Source organism: Sporothrix schenckii (assembly GCF_000961545.1).
Source record: "Sporothrix schenckii 1099-18 chromosome Unknown Cont42, whole genome shotgun sequence".
NCBI classification, from domain to species: Eukaryota; Fungi; Ascomycota; class Sordariomycetes; order Ophiostomatales; family Ophiostomataceae; genus Sporothrix; species Sporothrix schenckii.
Window position 1 is genome coordinate 2,274,581 of NW_015971143.1, and position 17,171 is coordinate 2,291,751.

The 17,171-nt window shown below is 57.9% G+C and overlaps 6 protein-coding genes across 6 annotated transcripts; 4 read left to right on the forward strand and 2 right to left on the reverse strand.

Moving 5' to 3' along the window:
- Positions 1-122: 122 nt before the first annotated feature.
- On the forward strand, positions 123-1,676 carry SPSK_01680 (thiolase; the record flags this gene model as incomplete). Its single annotated transcript, XM_016728587.1, has 1 exon — positions 123-1,676. One exon carries the CDS (start codon positions 123-125, stop codon positions 1,674-1,676), a length of 1,554 nt encoding a protein of 517 aa, XP_016590269.1.
- Positions 1,677-2,484: 808 nt separating this feature from the next.
- SPSK_01906 (uncharacterized protein) lies at positions 2,485-3,321 on the forward strand (the record flags this gene model as incomplete). The annotated part of the gene is made up of 1 exon (XM_016728805.1): positions 2,485-3,321. The coding sequence occupies one exon, from the start codon at positions 2,485-2,487 to the stop codon at positions 3,319-3,321; it is 837 nt and encodes a 278-aa protein (XP_016590270.1).
- A 213-nt stretch (positions 3,322-3,534) lies between these two features.
- Positions 3,535-4,814, reverse strand: SPSK_01767 (acyl-CoA dehydrogenase; the record flags this gene model as incomplete). Its single annotated transcript, XM_016728672.1, has 2 exons — positions 3,535-4,334; positions 4,397-4,814. 2 exons carry the CDS (start codon positions 4,812-4,814, stop codon positions 3,535-3,537), a joined length of 1,218 nt encoding a protein of 405 aa, XP_016590271.1.
- Positions 4,815-5,397: 583 nt separating this feature from the next.
- Positions 5,398-7,255, forward strand: SPSK_10404 (4-coumarate-CoA ligase; the record flags this gene model as incomplete). Its single annotated transcript, XM_016736830.1, has 3 exons — positions 5,398-5,416; positions 5,541-5,778; positions 5,851-7,255. The coding sequence occupies 3 exons, from the start codon at positions 5,398-5,400 to the stop codon at positions 7,253-7,255; spliced, it is 1,662 nt and encodes a 553-aa protein (XP_016590272.1).
- Positions 7,256-7,714: 459 nt separating this feature from the next.
- Positions 7,715-11,086, forward strand: SPSK_01407 (uncharacterized protein; the record flags this gene model as incomplete). The annotated part of the gene is made up of 1 exon (XM_016728322.1): positions 7,715-11,086. The coding sequence occupies one exon, from the start codon at positions 7,715-7,717 to the stop codon at positions 11,084-11,086; it is 3,372 nt and encodes a 1,123-aa protein (XP_016590273.1).
- Positions 11,087-11,370: 284 nt separating this feature from the next.
- Positions 11,371-13,173, reverse strand: SPSK_01603 (uncharacterized protein; the record flags this gene model as incomplete). Its single annotated transcript, XM_016728512.1, has 2 exons — positions 11,371-12,061; positions 12,134-13,173. 2 exons carry the CDS (start codon positions 13,171-13,173, stop codon positions 11,371-11,373), a joined length of 1,731 nt encoding a protein of 576 aa, XP_016590274.1.
- Between the last annotated feature and the right edge of the window lie 3,998 nt (positions 13,174-17,171).

Genomic DNA, 17,171 nt, shown 5'->3' on the forward strand with positions numbered 1-17,171 from the left:
TTTGTTGAAAGATATGTCTGTCTCCGTATAATTTTTCATTTTTGATTCATGATTTGAATTACGGTTTTCCTGCTTCTTCACTTTTGGTACCATCACCTACAACTCAGTTGCCGCCCACCGACATGGTCTCACCAAACACACCCATCCTGATCGGCGTCGGCGAGGTGCGCGAAAAGAAGATTGATGTCGAGCACTCGACAGAGCCGGCGGGCATGATGCTGGCGGCGATCCGGCAGGCGGCGGCAGACGCGGGCTTGTCGACAAAAGACCTGCAGACGGCCGACAGCCTATCGGTGGTGCCGCCGTGGACGCAGCCGTACGAAGACCTGCCGGGCCTGCTGGCCCAGGACCTCAAGATGAAACCGTCGTTCTCGACGATAGGCCTCCACGGCGGCGAGCAGTGCGCACTGCTGACGGACGAGGCAGCACGGCAGATCGCGCGCGGCGAGAGCAAGCTGGCGATTGTGACGGGCGGCGAGTCGCTGGCGTCGCTGGCGGCGAGCCAAAAGGCAGGGCACAAGCACCCGCCTGGGTGGACGCGGCCGGACCCCAAGGCGGCGGCGGTGTCGACCAACAACCTCGAGTTCAACGGGCAGAACACGGCGAGCCGGCACGGCATGGGGCTGGCGATCCACGTGTACCCGATGTACGAGAACGGACTGCGGGCGCACACGGGCATGACGCAGCAGGAAAACAGGGACGAGTCGGCCGAGCTGTACGCGGCGTTTGACCGGACGGCATGCGCGCACCCGGCGTCGTGGCGCGCGGGCGAGACGCCGCGGGACGCGCGGGCGGTGGGCGAGGTGACGCCCAAGAACCGCATGATCTGCACGCCGTACCCGCTGCTGCAGAACGCGTTCAACACGGTAAATCTGTCGGCGGCGGTGATCCTGACGTCGGTCGGCCACGCGCAGGCGCTGGGCATCGCGCCGTCGCAGTGGATCTACGTGCTGGGCGGTGCCGGCACCAACGACAGCGACAACTGGTGGGAGCGCACCAACTTCTACTCGAGCCAGTCGCTGGAACAGGCGATTGACGCCACCATTGGCGTGTCAGGCCTCGGCAGCAAGGATGCGATTGACGCCTACGACTTCTACTCGTGCTTCCCCATCGTGCCCAAGCTGGCCTGCCGCCATCTGGGCCTGTCGATCACGCGGCCCCAGAAGCCCATTTCGCTGCTGGGCGGCCTCACGTCGTTTGGCGGCGCCGGCAACAACTACTCGATGCACGCCATGGTGGCCATGGCCCGCGACATCCGCGCGAAGCAGTACCGCACGGGGTTCGTGCTGGCCAACGGCGGCGTCCTCTCGCACCACTACGGCCTGCTGCTGTCGTCGCAGCCGCGGTCGCCCGAGATCGACGTCTACCCGCGCTGCAACCCGCTGCCGCACCACATGGCCATCCCGTCGGCGCCGGTTGTCGACGCGTCAGCAGCCGGACCGGCCACGATTGAGACGTACACGGTCGCCTACGACCGCAGCGGCCATCCCACGGTGGCGCACATTGTCGCACGGGTCGACCAGACGGGCCACCGGTTCGTGGCCAACAACGGCGATGCTGCCACGCTGCAGTACATGGTCGACCTGGCCGTCGAGCCGATTGGGACGCGCGGCACTGCGAGGCAGACCAAGGACGGCAAAAATGCTTTCTTTATTGCGACGCCGTCCAAGTTGTAGCGACGAAGCCTGATGTGTATATAAACTGTCTAATTGTATATAATGTCATTAAATTGATGTATTTGTGATTTGTCCTCGATTTGATTATGAACGTGACGTTTATCTGATCTTAATTTGATTTCAACGGATTCCATATGCATCAGTGATTGCGTCGTGGTAACTTTGTAAGTAGATACAGCGGGTGTTAGTGGCTTCAGGGCATTTCCTCTTGGTTAGAAACAAGAGACATTAGGCCCTTTCGTCATGTTCTCCACCACCCTACGGAGTAGTGTGAAGCTCGTCTTCTCCACCTTGCGAGCTTGCCTACTCAGAAAGGAAAGCAGAGCGTCGCGAGTTGATAGCCTAAGCATTAGCGACAAGGAGAGGGGGAGTGGGAATTGATCCTACATGCACTGGAGACCTCCCAAGTGGGAACCTGGTACGCCGGAACACACCAAAGACCCCCGCATAGGATTGGAGCGAGTCATTGGGGCGACTCGGCCCGGAGACGAGAGGAGTCTGAGAGACAAGAGGACTTTGAGAGACAAGAGGACTTTGAGAGACAAGAGAGTGGCCGGCGCCAGGTCAGAGCTTTGGAAAGGCAAGACGCAATTGATCGTTGAGCCGGGGCTCCTTGGAAAGTCGACATTCTTTTCGTCTGCTGCCGTTCCGTTGCCATCTCGGCTTTTGAATTTGTCGTTTTATTCGCCTGTCTCGTTTTTTTTTTTTTTTTTTACTTTCTTCCTTCAGCGGACATCACACCTGTCGCAACAACCAGCTTCTCAGCTCATTCTCACTTACGTCTTGACACGCCTCGCCCACCGCCACCATGTCGTCTCCGTACGCCACCTTCCAGACGCCGCCGCCCGAGACGACCAACCTAAAGCTCACCTTCCCTGCGCCCTATGTCTTGCTCGTCACCATCAACCGTGAAAAGGCCATGAACTCCATCACGATGGCCGGCCACTGGGAGGGCGACGCCGTCTGGACCTGGTTCGACGAGGAGCCCGAGCTGCGCGTGGCCATTCTGACGGGCGCCGGCACACGCTCGTTCTCGGCCGGCGCCGACCTCAAGGAGGTCAACAAGACCCGCGGCAAGGGCACCGCGCCCGTGGCCCTGCCCCCGGGATCGTTCTTGGGCTTCGCGCGCCGCCTCGGCAAAAAGCCCGTCATTGGCGCCGTCAACGGCTATGCCTACGGTGGCGGCTTCGAGCTGGCCCTCAACTGCGACATGGTCCTGGCGTCGCCCACGGCCAAGTTCAGCCTGCCCGAGGCCAGCCGCGGCCTGTACGCCGCCGCTGGCGGCCTGGCCCACGCAGTCCGCAACTTCGGCATGCAGCTCGCTGGCGAGATTGCGCTGGCCGGCCGCATCATGACCGCACAGGAGCTCGAGCGCCTGGGCTTCTGCCGCGTGTCCAAGACGCAGGCGTCGCTCATCGACGAGGCCGTCGCCCTGGCCAAGGCCGTGGGCCAGCAGTCGCCAGACGCACTGATCGTAACGCGCGCAGGGCTGCGCCAGGCGTGGGAGACGGGCAGCGTGGAACGCGCGGCGCAGATCACCGAGGAGCGCTACGGCAAGGCGCTTATGGACGGCGAGAACATGAAAATTGGCACCGCTGCCTTTGCCCGCAAGGAGCAGCCCAAGTGGGTGCCGTCGAAGTTGTAGGAGGGAAGGGGGGTGAGGTGCAATTGGTTTAACAGGGACGATTCCTTTTGTACAAAGCTCGTTTGTTCTTCTTTCTGTATATTTCATAGACAGCCAACATTACATGCAACAATTCGACCATCATGACTTTGTATCTTGTATGTACATTCTGCTATTTACAACTCCGTCTACACAACTCTGTGAACTGCCATCCCAGCTGCCAGCTACGCAGGGCTACAGTTTTGCGCCCCGCTTCTTCGCCTGCGACATCTCTTGCCGGATCGCCAGGTCCGTGATAATCTCCTCGCTGCCGCCGCCCACCACACTCACCAGCAGATCCCGGCCCACGCGCTCCACGCGCGCTCCCACGCCGCCGCGCTGGTAGCCCGCACCGCCAAAGATCTGCTGCGCCTCCCGGTTCGCCAGCTCCAGAATGCGCCCGCCGTGTACCTTGGCCAGCGCCAGACGGCTCGCCAGCTCGTCGCCCACGTCCCCTGTGGCCTTGGCGTGGTACGCAATCTGCTCCAGCCACGCCCAGTGCGACTCAATGTACCGCGCCAGCGTCGCCAGCTTATGCCGGATGATTTGGTGGCTGAACAGCGGCTTGCCAAACGTGTGCCGGTCCAGCGCATACGCCCACGCGTCCTCGAGGCACGCGCGCGCCATGCTGTTCATGCCGACCGCCATGATGAGGCGTTCCTTGTTGAAGTTGGTCATGAGCGTGGGGAAGCCGTTGTTCTCCTCGCCGAGCAAGTGGTCCACGGGCACGACGACGTCCTCGAGGGTGACCCAGGTGGACTCGCCCGCATGGAAGCCGGTGTTGCGGATCTTGCGCCGCGACACGCCGGGGCTGCTCAGCGGAATGACCAGCACGGACACGCCCTTGGAGCCGGCACCACCTGTCCGCACGGCCGTCGTCATGTGCGTCGCCGACATGCCGCCCGAGATCCACTTCTTGTGCCCGTTGACCACGTACGACGTGCCGTCGGCCGTCTTTTTCGCCGTCGTCCGGAGGTTGGCCAGGTCGCTGCCACCTGTCGGCTCGGTGGCGCCCAGACAGAAAGAGGTCTCGCCCGTTACGATGCCCGGCAGCCACAGGCCTTTTGCTTCTGCGTGCCGAAGTTGACAATGGGCGGCACGCCAATGGCCAGCGATCCGCCGATGCCGCCAATCACACCGCCCGAGCAGATGCGGTTGACCTCGTAGTGTTTGATCATGAAATGGAAAATGTCCCACTCCTCGTGTGTGACGCCCCCGGGCAGCTGGATGCCGTGCGAGTATTCCGCGGGCATGTCCACAAACGCCATGCCTGACCGCGTAAACTGGAGCCGCGCCTCATCCGGCACCTGACCGTTCTCCTCCCACTCGTCGACATACGGCATCACATTTTCCTCGAGGTACGAGCGGACTGCCTTTTGGTACCGGCGGTGGCTCTCATTGTAGAAGGGCGAAGCGAGCGTCGTGAGCCAGGCAGGCTCAGCAAAGGGGCCCACGTTGAGGGATGGATCCGACATTAAGTGCGTGTGTGCGTGCGTTGCTGTTGTGACATGGAGCCATAGGTCACAGTAGTAGTCTACCCGCCGTCGGTATTTTGGTTCGGTCTCGTCTTATTTAAATAAAATATGGGACATAACAAGCGTGCGCAGTCGTCTTAGCAGTGTTGACTCGCCGACTCGCATCCGCAAACACGCTGACTCGTCTGAGGATCTTGGCTGTGGGGAACTCGAAGCTGGCGATTGTGATACAGAAAAGGAAGACGAGTAAACTAAACAAAATAAAGATCAAGCCAATACGAAGAATGAGAATATTCATGTACACATTTTCGCCTCGGGCAATACACTGCTGTGTTCAGTCAATTACAATTAGTCTGCTACGAACCACTTTTAGAGGGGCTTCTATTACGTTGTACAGGCGCCTGCTACTGCTGACAGTTTTGAGCCACTTGCGGCCCACGCGGCCGTACTGCAAAACGTCCAAACGCAGTGGAGACGGGCACAGACATATACGGCGAAAACGAATGGAGATCACGCGCTTGACCGATGGGAGGGTTTTCACCACGGCATCCTTGATGCGGCCCTCGACGAAAACGAATACAAAATGAGGGCTTGGCGCACGAGTCAGCGAGAACGCGAGTCGTGACTGTCTACTACCATAACTACACCCCGCCGCTCTTGCTCATCATGCTCTACAAATCTACGTTTGCGCCGTCGGCGGTCCCCCGCAACGAGTCGTTTTGGCAGTGCAGCTGCGGCTCAATGTCGACGACACGCCGGACGACACCGTCATCCTCCAAGAACATGAGCGGCCCGGCAAGCTGTTTACGTATGGCTCGGCGCCGCGGCTGGCTGGCTTGGGCGCAGACGGATTGCGAGAGGTGATCGGCCTGAAACGCGGCGACACCATACTCGTTGTCGGCACCAACACGCTGGACTACCTGCACATTGAATATGCTGCTCTTTGGAGCGGCGTGGTGGCTGCGTGAGTCCATGGCGTGCGGAGGAACAAAGAGACTGTAGACATGACTTGTATACTTGTACTGACGGGCGACAGCCTCGGAAACGCATCGGCGACGACCAGCGACCTGGTGCACCTCATCGACACGGCCCAGCCGGCAGCCATCTTTTGCGACCCGGGCCCGTTGATGGAGAACATGGCTGCAGCCCTTGCGCAGTCGACCCAGCCACGTACACAAATTATCGGCATCGGCACACGCGGCACGGCCAAACTGGCATTTCCAGCCGATTGCATCAAGGACACAGATGCCGACCCAGTGCAGGCGCCCCTCGACCTGTCATCCATCGACAACCACACGGAGCCTGCTCTCATCTGCTTCAGTTCCGGCACGACGAGCGGCCGCCCAAAAGCCGCCGTCCTCAGCCACCACAACGTGCTCGCCTACCCGCTGTTGTACCGCGCCAGTGAACCCACGACGGCCAACCACAGCCAGCGCGACGTATTCTACGCACCTCTCGCGCACATCTACGGCGTGTTCGTGGCGACGACGATGCCCGTCTTCACAGGCGGCTATGTGCGCCTGATGCGGTCGTACAGCCTACCGGCCTATCTCGCCGCGTGTGCCGACGCCCGGGCCACGACGCTGCGCATGGTGCCGCCGACGCTCGTGGCCATGGTGAAGCTGCTGCAGCAGCAGCAGGCGGGGGGCCACAAGGACGCGTTGGATCTCTCCAGCGTCACCTCCATCGTCTGTGCCGGTGCGATGCTGGCGCCGGAGATGATTGGTGCCGTCCACTCCCTCCTGGGAGAGAGCGTCGCCATCGTCCAGGCGTATGGCATGACCGAGGGCCTGGCCACGATTGTCAACCGCTTTGCCGCGGCGCGCAAGCAGGGCAGCGTCGGCCGGCCAGTGTCGGGCGGACAGCTGCGGATTGTCGATGATCACCTGCAGGACGTGCAGCCGGGCGACACAGGCGAGATTGTCATTTCGTCGCCGACCGTCTTCATGGGCTACAAGAACGACAAGGCAGGCACGGCAGACGCGTTCCCATACTCTCCGTCTGGTGGCAACGCAGACAACACCGCTTTCCTGCGCACAGGCGATGTCGGCCACATGGACGACGGCGGCTTCCTCTGGCTGACCGACCGCAAAAAGGACATGATCAAGTACAAGGGCCACCAGGTGTCGCCCGCCGAACTCGAGAACCTGCTGCATGCCCACCCGCTCGTGCAGGAAGCTGGTGTCTGCGCCGCCTGGGACGCCGTGCAGCAGACCGAGGTGCCCGTGGGCTATGTCAACCTGGTGTCGTCCGTCGCAGACGGGCGTCGTGCCAGCGTGCTCGACGACGTCCGTGCCTCTGTCGACGGCCAAGTCGCCCACCACAAGAAGCTGCGCGGTGGTCTGTTCTTTTTGGCGACGATGCCACGCAACGCCACGGGCAAGCTACTGCGGCGGAATCTGCCGGCGCGGCTGGAAGCGGCACGGACATCGAAACTTTAACGAGCGACAAAGGGAGGGAGGACCGTCGAGGAACAGGAGGGTCGCAGTCGTGGGTGGTTGCTTGGGTCGTTGTTGGCGGGTGCTGATGCACTGGTCTCTCGTATGGGCAGGCACAGCAGACTAATAAAAGGTTGCAATGCACGTTGTAATTACGACACAGTTCTGCAGGTGCAGCGCACGTATTCCGCAGTCTGCCTCGTGGAGTGGGGCCGCCTGTGCTGTAGACCAGTAAGAGGCTAGTGGGCACGGCTGCCTTAGTTCGCTGCCGACGAGTCCTTCAGCGCATTCCGCTATCGCTATCGCGCTTGGGTGGCACCAGACGCACAAATAAGGTCAGGCCCAAAGCCTAGACCGTTTGGACCACTCCCATATATCGGTGTCTGGCCCTCGCCATCCATCTACAGGAAGAGTGCGCTCCTCTCCTCCTTCCAACTGCTGGTCCAAACAACGGTGTTCGCGATGTCCAACTACCCTCCATACCAAAACAACCCGGTCCAGCGCCGGCCGGTGCCAGGCCAGGCACAACAGCAACAGCAGCAGCCAACCCCGCCACCGGGTACAACCGCAGCGCCACAACCAGCGCCACAGGTACCGGTTCAGGGGCATGTCCAGGGCCAGGCACCATACCAACAGCCGACCTACCAGACGCCACATCCTTACCATGGCCAACCTTATCCTCAGCAACAACAGCAATATGCACCACCCAATCCGAACCACCTTGCACCAGGCACCGGCGAGCATGCTCCGATACTTCCGCCTCGACCGCCTGGAGGTGCCGGTCCCTTTCTCGCCCAAACCTACATGAGCTTCCCCCCACCGCCCCGCAGTCCGAACCGTCCTCCTGTCCTCCCTCCTCGACCGCAGGCCTCTCCTCAACTGCAGCAACACCAGCAGCAGCAGTACCAGCAGCAGCCGCCCTACAGCTCTCCTGCTCCCTTTGCCGCGCCTGCACCCGGCTCATACGCGTACAACCAGCAGGCCTTTGCCCAACAGGCCTACCCGGCTCCGCCTGCCGCTGCCAGTCCTGCGGCCTCGCCCTCCGCTGCGTCCGGCGGACAGCCAACTGTCGCCCACCAGGAAGTCTACTATCCGCCGCCACCACCTCTGCCACCCCAGCAGCAGCAACAGCCAGTACAAGCCGTTGACCCCAGCGCCGCTGCCACTGGCTACGGCCCCCTTCCTCCTCCTCCTGCTGCCCAGCCGGCCTACGATCCTCATGCTGCTCAGCCGACACCGCTTCCGCCGCAATACACATCTTCTGTTCAAGGCCAAACCTTTGTTTCTGCTGACAAGCAGCAGACGACAGAGCCTGCTGCTGTCCCTGCCTCTGTTCCTCCTCCGCCGCCGTTTCCTCCCCAAGCTGTCCCTCCTGACGGCCACTCCCAGCAGTATGGCACACACTACAGCTACTACGATGCCCAGCAAGCCTACCCTTCTCCTGCGAGCCATTCGGCTCCCACTGTTTCGCCCCAAGAGACGGCTGCATCTCCCCTTGCGACCGGCCCCACTGCAGCACCCGCGAATTCTGGCCACGCCAACGACCCCGTGCAGCAGATGAACGCAATGCTGCAATCTATGAATATAGCGTCTGAGGAAACAACATCAGCACCACCATCCGAGCCGGCTGTGTTGCCGGCATCTACTACTGAGTCGCTCGAGACACCTCACACTGTCCCTCCTGCCCACTCGCCACAGCCAGCGCCATCCCAAGGGCCACCGCAGCTGGCACATGCACAACCAGCACCGGCAGCGACTAAGGAGCAAGTCCATGCTGCCTCTCACCCTCAACCGACCCAATCCGACCCTGCTCTACAGGAGCAAGCACAAACGTATACTCCTCAGCAGGTCCGACTACCACCGTCGTCTCCTCACCCGCCTACCCAGCCTGTTGAGCAACCTGCTGCTGCACCTCTGCCTCAACCCGAATCTCACGACCGAGCTTACCCCGACCCGCAATATGCCCATACCAACTACCCCGAGTCCACGGTTGCAACGACAGCCCCAGTCCATGCTACCACACCCGCCACCGCCACGCCCGCCCCAGAACCCGCCGCTGCCCCCGTCCTGGAAGCGCCCCGCCATGTCGAGGTCGATCCGCCGTTCAAGCCTGTCATCAGTTGCATCGATACCCCCATGGCGTTCAATACCTGGTGGTACACCCATCCCAACGCCCCAGAGGCCTTTATCTGCAGCAAGTGCTACATGGACTACCTCTACCCCACCCAGTTCCAGAACCACTTTGGCGCACGCTACTACCGCGACGGCGTCCGCCGCCGCTGCCGCTTCAAGGTCGACCGCATCACCGACCAGATCCTGCCCGACGCACAGGCTACGGGTAGTCTGCAGGGCCTCATCGACTTTATGAACCAGCGTCTCACCATCCCCGACTGCAAGAAGCTGGACGGTGCTAAAGGAGGCCAGGGCCTGAAATGGTTCCGCGCCAAGCACGATGCCATTCCGGGTCTAGTCATCTGCGAGGCCTGTTTCCTGGATGCCGCCTGCATCAGTCCCTTCGCCTACAACTTTGAGCTGTCCCCGCCACACGACAACGCCGCTGAAGTCTGGGCGTGCGACTTTGCCGTGCCCTTTATCCGTAAAGAATTTGACGAGCGCAGCAAGAGTAATGACTGGCCCACGTTTTGCAATGAAGCCAAAGCTCGACTCGGCATGCTCGCTTGCCCCAAGAGCACCCAGGCCATGATCAGCTTGCGAAAGTGGTTCACCCCCGTGCAAGGCCAGGGCCCAACCGATGCTGTGCTCTGCGCCGCCTGCTACTGCGACCGCGTTTTGAAGACCGGCCAGGAACCGCTGTGGGAGAACATGCCGCACGACCCCATCTTCTCGAAAAAGTACACGAGCGACTGCATTGCCGGCCAGTTCCACATTCTCATGGCATTTTCCGCTGCCGAGGAGAACAAGGCGTGGCCGCTGTTTTGGCGCTCCCTCAACAAGATGGCCTACGAGGAAAAGACCTGCGCCGCCGCGGGCATCAAGGACGGCAAGTGGTTCACTCTGCCCTCCCAGCCCGCCGGTTTCCAAGTCTGCGGCGCCTGCTATGCCGGCATCCTGGAGTCTCTCAATGTTGCCCATTTCTTTGTGCCTCTGATCCACCGCCCGGCTCCGGACACGGCCGTCGTCTGCTCGCTGAACGTCAAGGCCCCACGCTTCGGCGCCCAAGTCGACAAGCTCTTGGAGACCTGGTTCACACAGGACTGCGCATCGATGGACACATTCAACCAGCGCTACGGTCAGGTCCCGCCGTGCTGCCGCGACGTCGACTACACTAACCGCGGCTGGTACGGCTGGCCCGACTGCACCATTTGTGCCGAGTGCTACCTCGAATTCGTCAAGGGCACCGCCCTCGACACACCGGCCGCCATGCCTATGCACACACCGCAAATCATTGCCGAGGCCTGCATCTGCGAAATGTATAGCCCCCGCATGCGCGGCCTCTACACCGAAGCCTGTGCTCAGAAACCGCCCAACCCGGCCGCCCTTTTGGCGTACTCGGCCCAGCGCCGTCTCGTGTATTGGGAGACCATGCCCATCTGCCGCAACATTGTAACGCAGGAAGCCTTCCTGGCCAACAACATCGCCATGACCCGCCTGCAGAGCGTCGCCTACACCGCCGGGGGCAACCTGCAATCCGTTACCAGCAACCACCACGATCACACGTACGGACAAGCCGGCGTTGGCTACGGCTACGACAACATGCAGCAGCTCATCGGTGCGCGCTACAATGTCGAGGCCAACCAAATGTCCTCCCAGCTCGGTGGCAACAAGATTTTGGTCGTTGCGCAGCTCGAGACGAGATGGAAGTCGGTGGAGTAAGGGGCAGGAGGACCCAAAGACGATGTGGCCCATTTTGCGAAACATTGCACAAACGATTAAATGTACAAAGTACGAGGGTATGAATTTGAGTACAGCAAAAATGTCTTTGGTCGTTTGGGGGCAGGCGCGTCCCGTCTTTGCCGGGGCTCCTGCCCATTTCAACCTATGTGCATGCTGAATAATCTATGTGAATGAATGTGGAAGGAAGTGTGCTCGCGCCTTCCCTTTCTTTTTGTTGACAAACGGATTCTCCTGCCAGTGGCACTTCCCGTCTCTAGCAGCATTTACTGCTGATTGTCGCTCGGCTTCTCCTCGCTCCCGTTGCCGCTCCCGCTGCCGCCCCACGTCGGTTGCTCACTTTGACCTGGACGCTGCTGGCCGAGGTGCTCCAAGTGCTCGGCGGTCTGCTCATAGTCGATGAGAGCCTGGCCGTTCTTGTCGTACCGGCGGGGCTCCTCGCGCGCCACCTTGACGACCGTGAACACACCGCGCCAGCCGGTGACTTTGTGGAAGATGTTGTCCATCTCCTCAAGCGACCGGTACGCCGTCTCCGGGTAGAAGAAGTACACGCACGGGAACATGAATGCGTTGATGACGGCAAAGATAATGTACGTCTGGTAGCCGATGTTGTTGAACGACACGGGTGTGATCATGACCACCATGAAGTTGAAAATCCAGTTGGCAGACGTCGAGAGGGCATTGGCGGGTGCGCGTGTCTGGAGGGAGGTGATCTCGGCTGGGTACAGCCACGTCATGCCGAGCCAGCCAACGGCAAAGAATGTGTTAAAGACAAACAAAAACACAATGGCTGTGATTTGGGCGCCCTTGTTGCCTTCCGTGTGTGCGTTGACGCCCGCCAGGATCGCCATCGTGATCGCCTGACCAGCCGCGCCGAACAGCATCAGCTTGCGACGACCAACGCGTTCAACAAGGAAGTAAGCAGGCCACGATGCGATGGCGTATTCCGTGCCGTTTCTTAGGGTGTCAGCGAAGTGAAGCTATTGGGAGTTTTTAAATCGTTCCTTTTCTTCGGCGACAAATACTTACAGTGCAGCCAGAAGCCGTGACATGAACGGAGACATTCCCAGCTTTGAGTAGATGACAGCCGCATAATACGTTATGAGGTTGATGCCGCTGATTTGCTGGAAAACCTGGTTGGTGTAGGCGAGGATCGTGCGGTGCAGGTTGCGGTCGCGGCCCTTGTAGTCGAAGAGTGAGGCAAAGGTGCCCTTGGACATTTCCAGTACGGTGTCCTTGATTTCAGCAAATTCGTTGTGCACCGCGTGGTCGTTAACATCCTTGTCGTTGAGGGCGGCGAGAACCTCCAGCGCTTCGTCCTCACGGCCCTTGAGAATCAGCCACCGGGGCGACTCGGGCAGGAAAGGAATGAATATTAGAATGAAAATGCAGAAGACAATCTGGAACGCCAGCGGGAACCGCCAGGCCACGGACCCGGGCGCAAACGACAGGCCCAGATCTATCCAGTAGCTGATCATGATGCCGAACGTGATGAGAGCGCCCTCGACCATGACCAGCTTGCCGCGCTTGTGTGAACGTGAGATTTCAGATTGCCATGTCGGGACCGTCGATGTGTTAAAGCCGTTTCCGAAGCCCGTGATGATGCGACCAATGATAAAGTGTTCAATCGAAAAAGCCGACGACTGCAGCGCAGCACCGACGACCATGATGGAAGTACCGAGCATAATCATGCGCTTGCGGCCAAGAGGGTTACTGATGAAGATGGTAACGACAGAGCCCAGGAAGCAGCCAAGATTGTACGACGCCACGGCAATGCCCTGATAAGTCGACCGCCGCGACGACTCTGCGCCGCCAACCGAGTCAGGGTTGATTATGGGGAACTGTTCCAAGAAGATACTGAGCGTCAAGATGCCGCCCATGACGCCTTGATCTGTAAAGCGACGCAGTGTGTCAGTGCAACTTGTGGCTTGTGGTATGTGGCGTGTATGTGGAGCCATGTCGCGGTGAAGGAACCCACCATAACCAAAGAGGAGGAAGTCGCAACCGGCGACAGTGCTGACCGCCCAGTTGAGGGCGTTGCCCCGAAGGCCGAGGAACTTTTTCGCCATTGTGTCGCCGTCGGCTAGGATGTATGTACGCGTCTGTGTCAAAAGCAACTGCTTTGTCGCTGCGCTGTGTCGATTGTGTTGACCGGTTGCAACTGTTGATATGCAGACGTGCGGACGTGGGCGTTGCAGTTCTTTTCAAGCCCAGAAAAAAAATAATAAAACAACATAAACGTAAAAAAAAAAAGAAAATTGCCACGTTGCGGGATCCGACGTGGGAAATAGTGAATGTTAAATACTCTTCGATCGGCTTCAGTCTCGCGCCGCGCTCCATCACCTCGTGTTTGTCTCCCGAATGCCGATCCGCTCGGCATGGGCCCGTCCAGGGAAAATTCAGAGCAAAATTGGGTACCACGAAATAACATGAATACATGCCAGAATAGGAAACACTCTTGCAAATGAACGACAGTGACAGTGCGGTAGCGGCCACAAAGACGCCCATCAAGACGTGACAATCACAATTAAAACTGGGGATTGGCCCCTGCTCCATGTTTTTTCCCCATCTTGGCCACAACTGACGTCAAGTGCGTAAGAAATGCGGAGCGGAGTGGCAACCTGGCTCCGCATTTTTGGGTATTTCAGTGAGGATTTTAATTTCTCTGGGTCATATCCGTTGTCTTTTTTTTTTTTTTTTAAAAAAAAAATAAAAAAACAATCGCCGTGAAATTGTTTATTCGACATGTAATTTGTTCCATATTTTGGTACTCGCCTCCTGTTCGTCGCCGAATGACAATCCTAGTGCTGGCCGGACGCGGAGTGACCAGGAACAAGTACATCTGAGGCGGCGAACAGTATTGTGTACCAAAAGACTAGTTGCAGGCGTCGACTTCTTGGTGGTTGTGTAAGCCGGATTGCCAAAAACGGTAATCCGAAAATCACGTGCTCGCTGCTAAGTAGAGTAGGAACGACCGGTGAGGTTGAAAAGTGAATGTGAAGGACCATGTGACATTACGATGATCAGTATTTCACCTAGGGATGGTTTGTTTTACTTCTTTTGTAGGAGAACCTTACACCCGACCACGTCAATCCCTAGTGCATGAACATTTACCACTAAATATATCTGAAGACAGCAATGCTTCGCATGAGCTTGATGCCTCGTCAAAGAATTCGAGGGCGCGGTCACCATAGCAAAGAGGTCGAACTGAAGCTCTACCAATCGAGAAATGAGTATGTCCCATTGATTTTGAGGTACAAAGGGATACGGGGTACATTGTGACGGGGCATGCTGCCTCGGAGGACGGTAGACGGTGAACCGCTGTGGGCAACGGGCCCATATTCTCCACGAGACACAGGGCCCAGTACTAGTAGCTGCCTGGGCACTCATGGTACAAGGAATATTCCGGTAGATAAGTTATTTATCGCTACACGACGTGGGAAAAACGGTTTTTTAGGGTCCTCGGTCAAGAACACGCAAAATTCCATGCATATATGTTCTCCTGGTGGAGCAGAGAGGGTATTGTTTGTCGGCAATCTTTTGGCCACAACATAACCAGGCGTGTTAGAAAGATGCTACGGAGGTAGACTGCGTTGCCATGCTCACTCGGACGCTGTCAGAGCAGTCACACATGTTCAGCCAACTTGTCCAAACGAAATCCCGACCCTTCGCATATTTCTCCTGGCGGTAGTCTCGTCGTCTTCGGAATTTGTCGAGGGACATAAAACGGCACAATATTTATTGGACGGCAGGCAGTAGGGCTAGAACCGTAACCGGCCACGACCATCATTGAATATGTGGCACGATCCATGTAGTTAGCTGCATGTCTCCGTCTTACCGCCGTGTCACGTAACTTGCGTTGCTTTCCATATCGAAGAACTTTTCTCCGACACAGATATGGACCTCTGCGACGCGTTTCGCCTTTGGTGCAGTTGTAAAAAGGGCAAGTCTACATAAAGGGAGGGCCGTCGCCGGTCTGTAGTTGGCTAGGGAAAGTGCGCAGTTTGATGCTGCCGCTTATGATTGGCCAGGTTACTTACAACGGTGAATTTGGTGCAAGATTGCTCCGCCGGCAGAGATTCGCAGACATTAGCCTTGGCTGTTGATGAGCATGCCGCAGCGCATCCGGGAGTGCGACGGGGCAGGGTTCTCGCGGAGCAAACTCTGCGGGATTGCACATCCTTTTAAATTTGTTCTAGACCCCATAGTACGTGGAGTGCTGGGGCTCATTGGCAATTGTATGGTGCGTTCTAGGTTGGCTGTTCGTCTTCTCTGCGGCAAGGAGTCAACGTAAAAGCACTTGCGATCTCATACGCATATGGGAAGGCCCGGACGCTTTCAGGTCTTAGGCTCGGTGGCTTGAGAACGCTGGCAAACGCCGGAACGCGCCTGTTTGGTGCCGATTTGGAGTCTTTTTAGCGGGATGCAGCGCAAGTGCTTCTACCGAACACAATTACGTTTCCCCATCCTCCACTCACCTGCCCCATTGACCCCGGAGCCCATCCCCACCAATTGCCCCAGACTAACGTCTGACATCCTCCTCGTGTATTCTCTTTTTCTACCGTCTCTTTTTGGCAGGGATCTCCTCCGGTTTGCCCAAACAGGAAGCTCACCGAATTGAATTAGCACCCTCCGAGACAGCTTGTCCGCAAAGCCGGGGATAGAAGGGAAACAAAACGGGCTGTGGAGACACTCGTAAACGTACAATGGTGACGTATTTGTAACACCTTACGGCAGGCAAGTACGTGCCAATGTAGCGATGCTGGCCTCTCACCTACATTTCGGTTGTCTGGTGCGAATGGCCGAGTGCACCAAAACGGACATACCGCACTGAGTTTGCGGCGCACGAGGAGGGGCGGACTTGAACTGGCGATCTGCGGAGAGCAAGGCATCTCACATTTACTACTGCATCTCCATATTTCAGAGTTGACAATATAGACGACTTACGACGTATTACATCTTACTCCACATACGCGAATGTTCTGCACCTGTCGATCCTTCCTACCCCAGATTTTGCCTCCATATCCACGGCTTGTCAAATTGGTTCCGGTCCTTTTGTCGGTCCATTGTGTGCATTTCAGTCTATCGGCATGTTCAGCATTACCATTGTTGACTGGTTTCCCAAAAGGGTATCCCACGCCCATCCCGGCCATCGAGACATTTAGGTCGAGGGGGACATGTTACGGTCCTCGTCCTGTTTTCTTCAATGACCCTTACTCGAATGCTCCATCGAGGTATGAAGTCGGAGGAAGTCCAACAATGCTAAGGTGAGGCGGGAGCTATGTTACACCCATTGTCGTTTTGGAAGGATACAGCAGGTGCGATGGCCGACGCACGTGCCCGCCTGGTTAATCGGGCGGGATAAAAGTCTGTTTAATTTTGTTTACCCCTTTATTTTTGAACCTCCTCGAATGCTGTCCCAAAACACGCTCGACGTCGATTCCGGTGCAATTTAGATACCTTGCCGTTTCTGACTTCACCATACTCTCAAAACATGAAGTAGGTGCAAAGACGCGTGGTGTCAAACGTGTATTGTAGTAGCAACACAGCTAACGTCTTTTGCAGCGGGCAAATCGTCCTGGTCACCCCGAAGATCGATAGGAGCGGTTGCTAGCTGTGGCAGCATCATCCACACAATAGTAGTAAAGCGCCGCGGCGGCAGTGACAGCTACGGGCATGAAAGAATCTCCTGGTATCCCGTCGTGGACGCAGAGACGTTACGGCACGTGTCGAAAATCTGAAAGCATCGGCAACTTCGACGCTGGTAACGCAGCACCCAGAAAACTTCGCGTCATAAAGTCAGAAGGTGACCACCGCGCCAAACGTATCCGCTACTGTCGAACTTAACTCCTGTTCTTGTCGTCCCTAAGAGCACGACCACTCGCTTTTTCGCATCATGGTATATGGCGGTGGCCTGTTGTACGATAAGGTACGTGGACGTGGCCTGCGACCCTCCAAGGAGAAATGAGAACATGTGCCACTGATTTACGTCACTGCTTGGCGTCACCTACGCAAAGTTTACCTCGTCACATCGACGTTTTACACAATACAAATGTCACGCACAGTG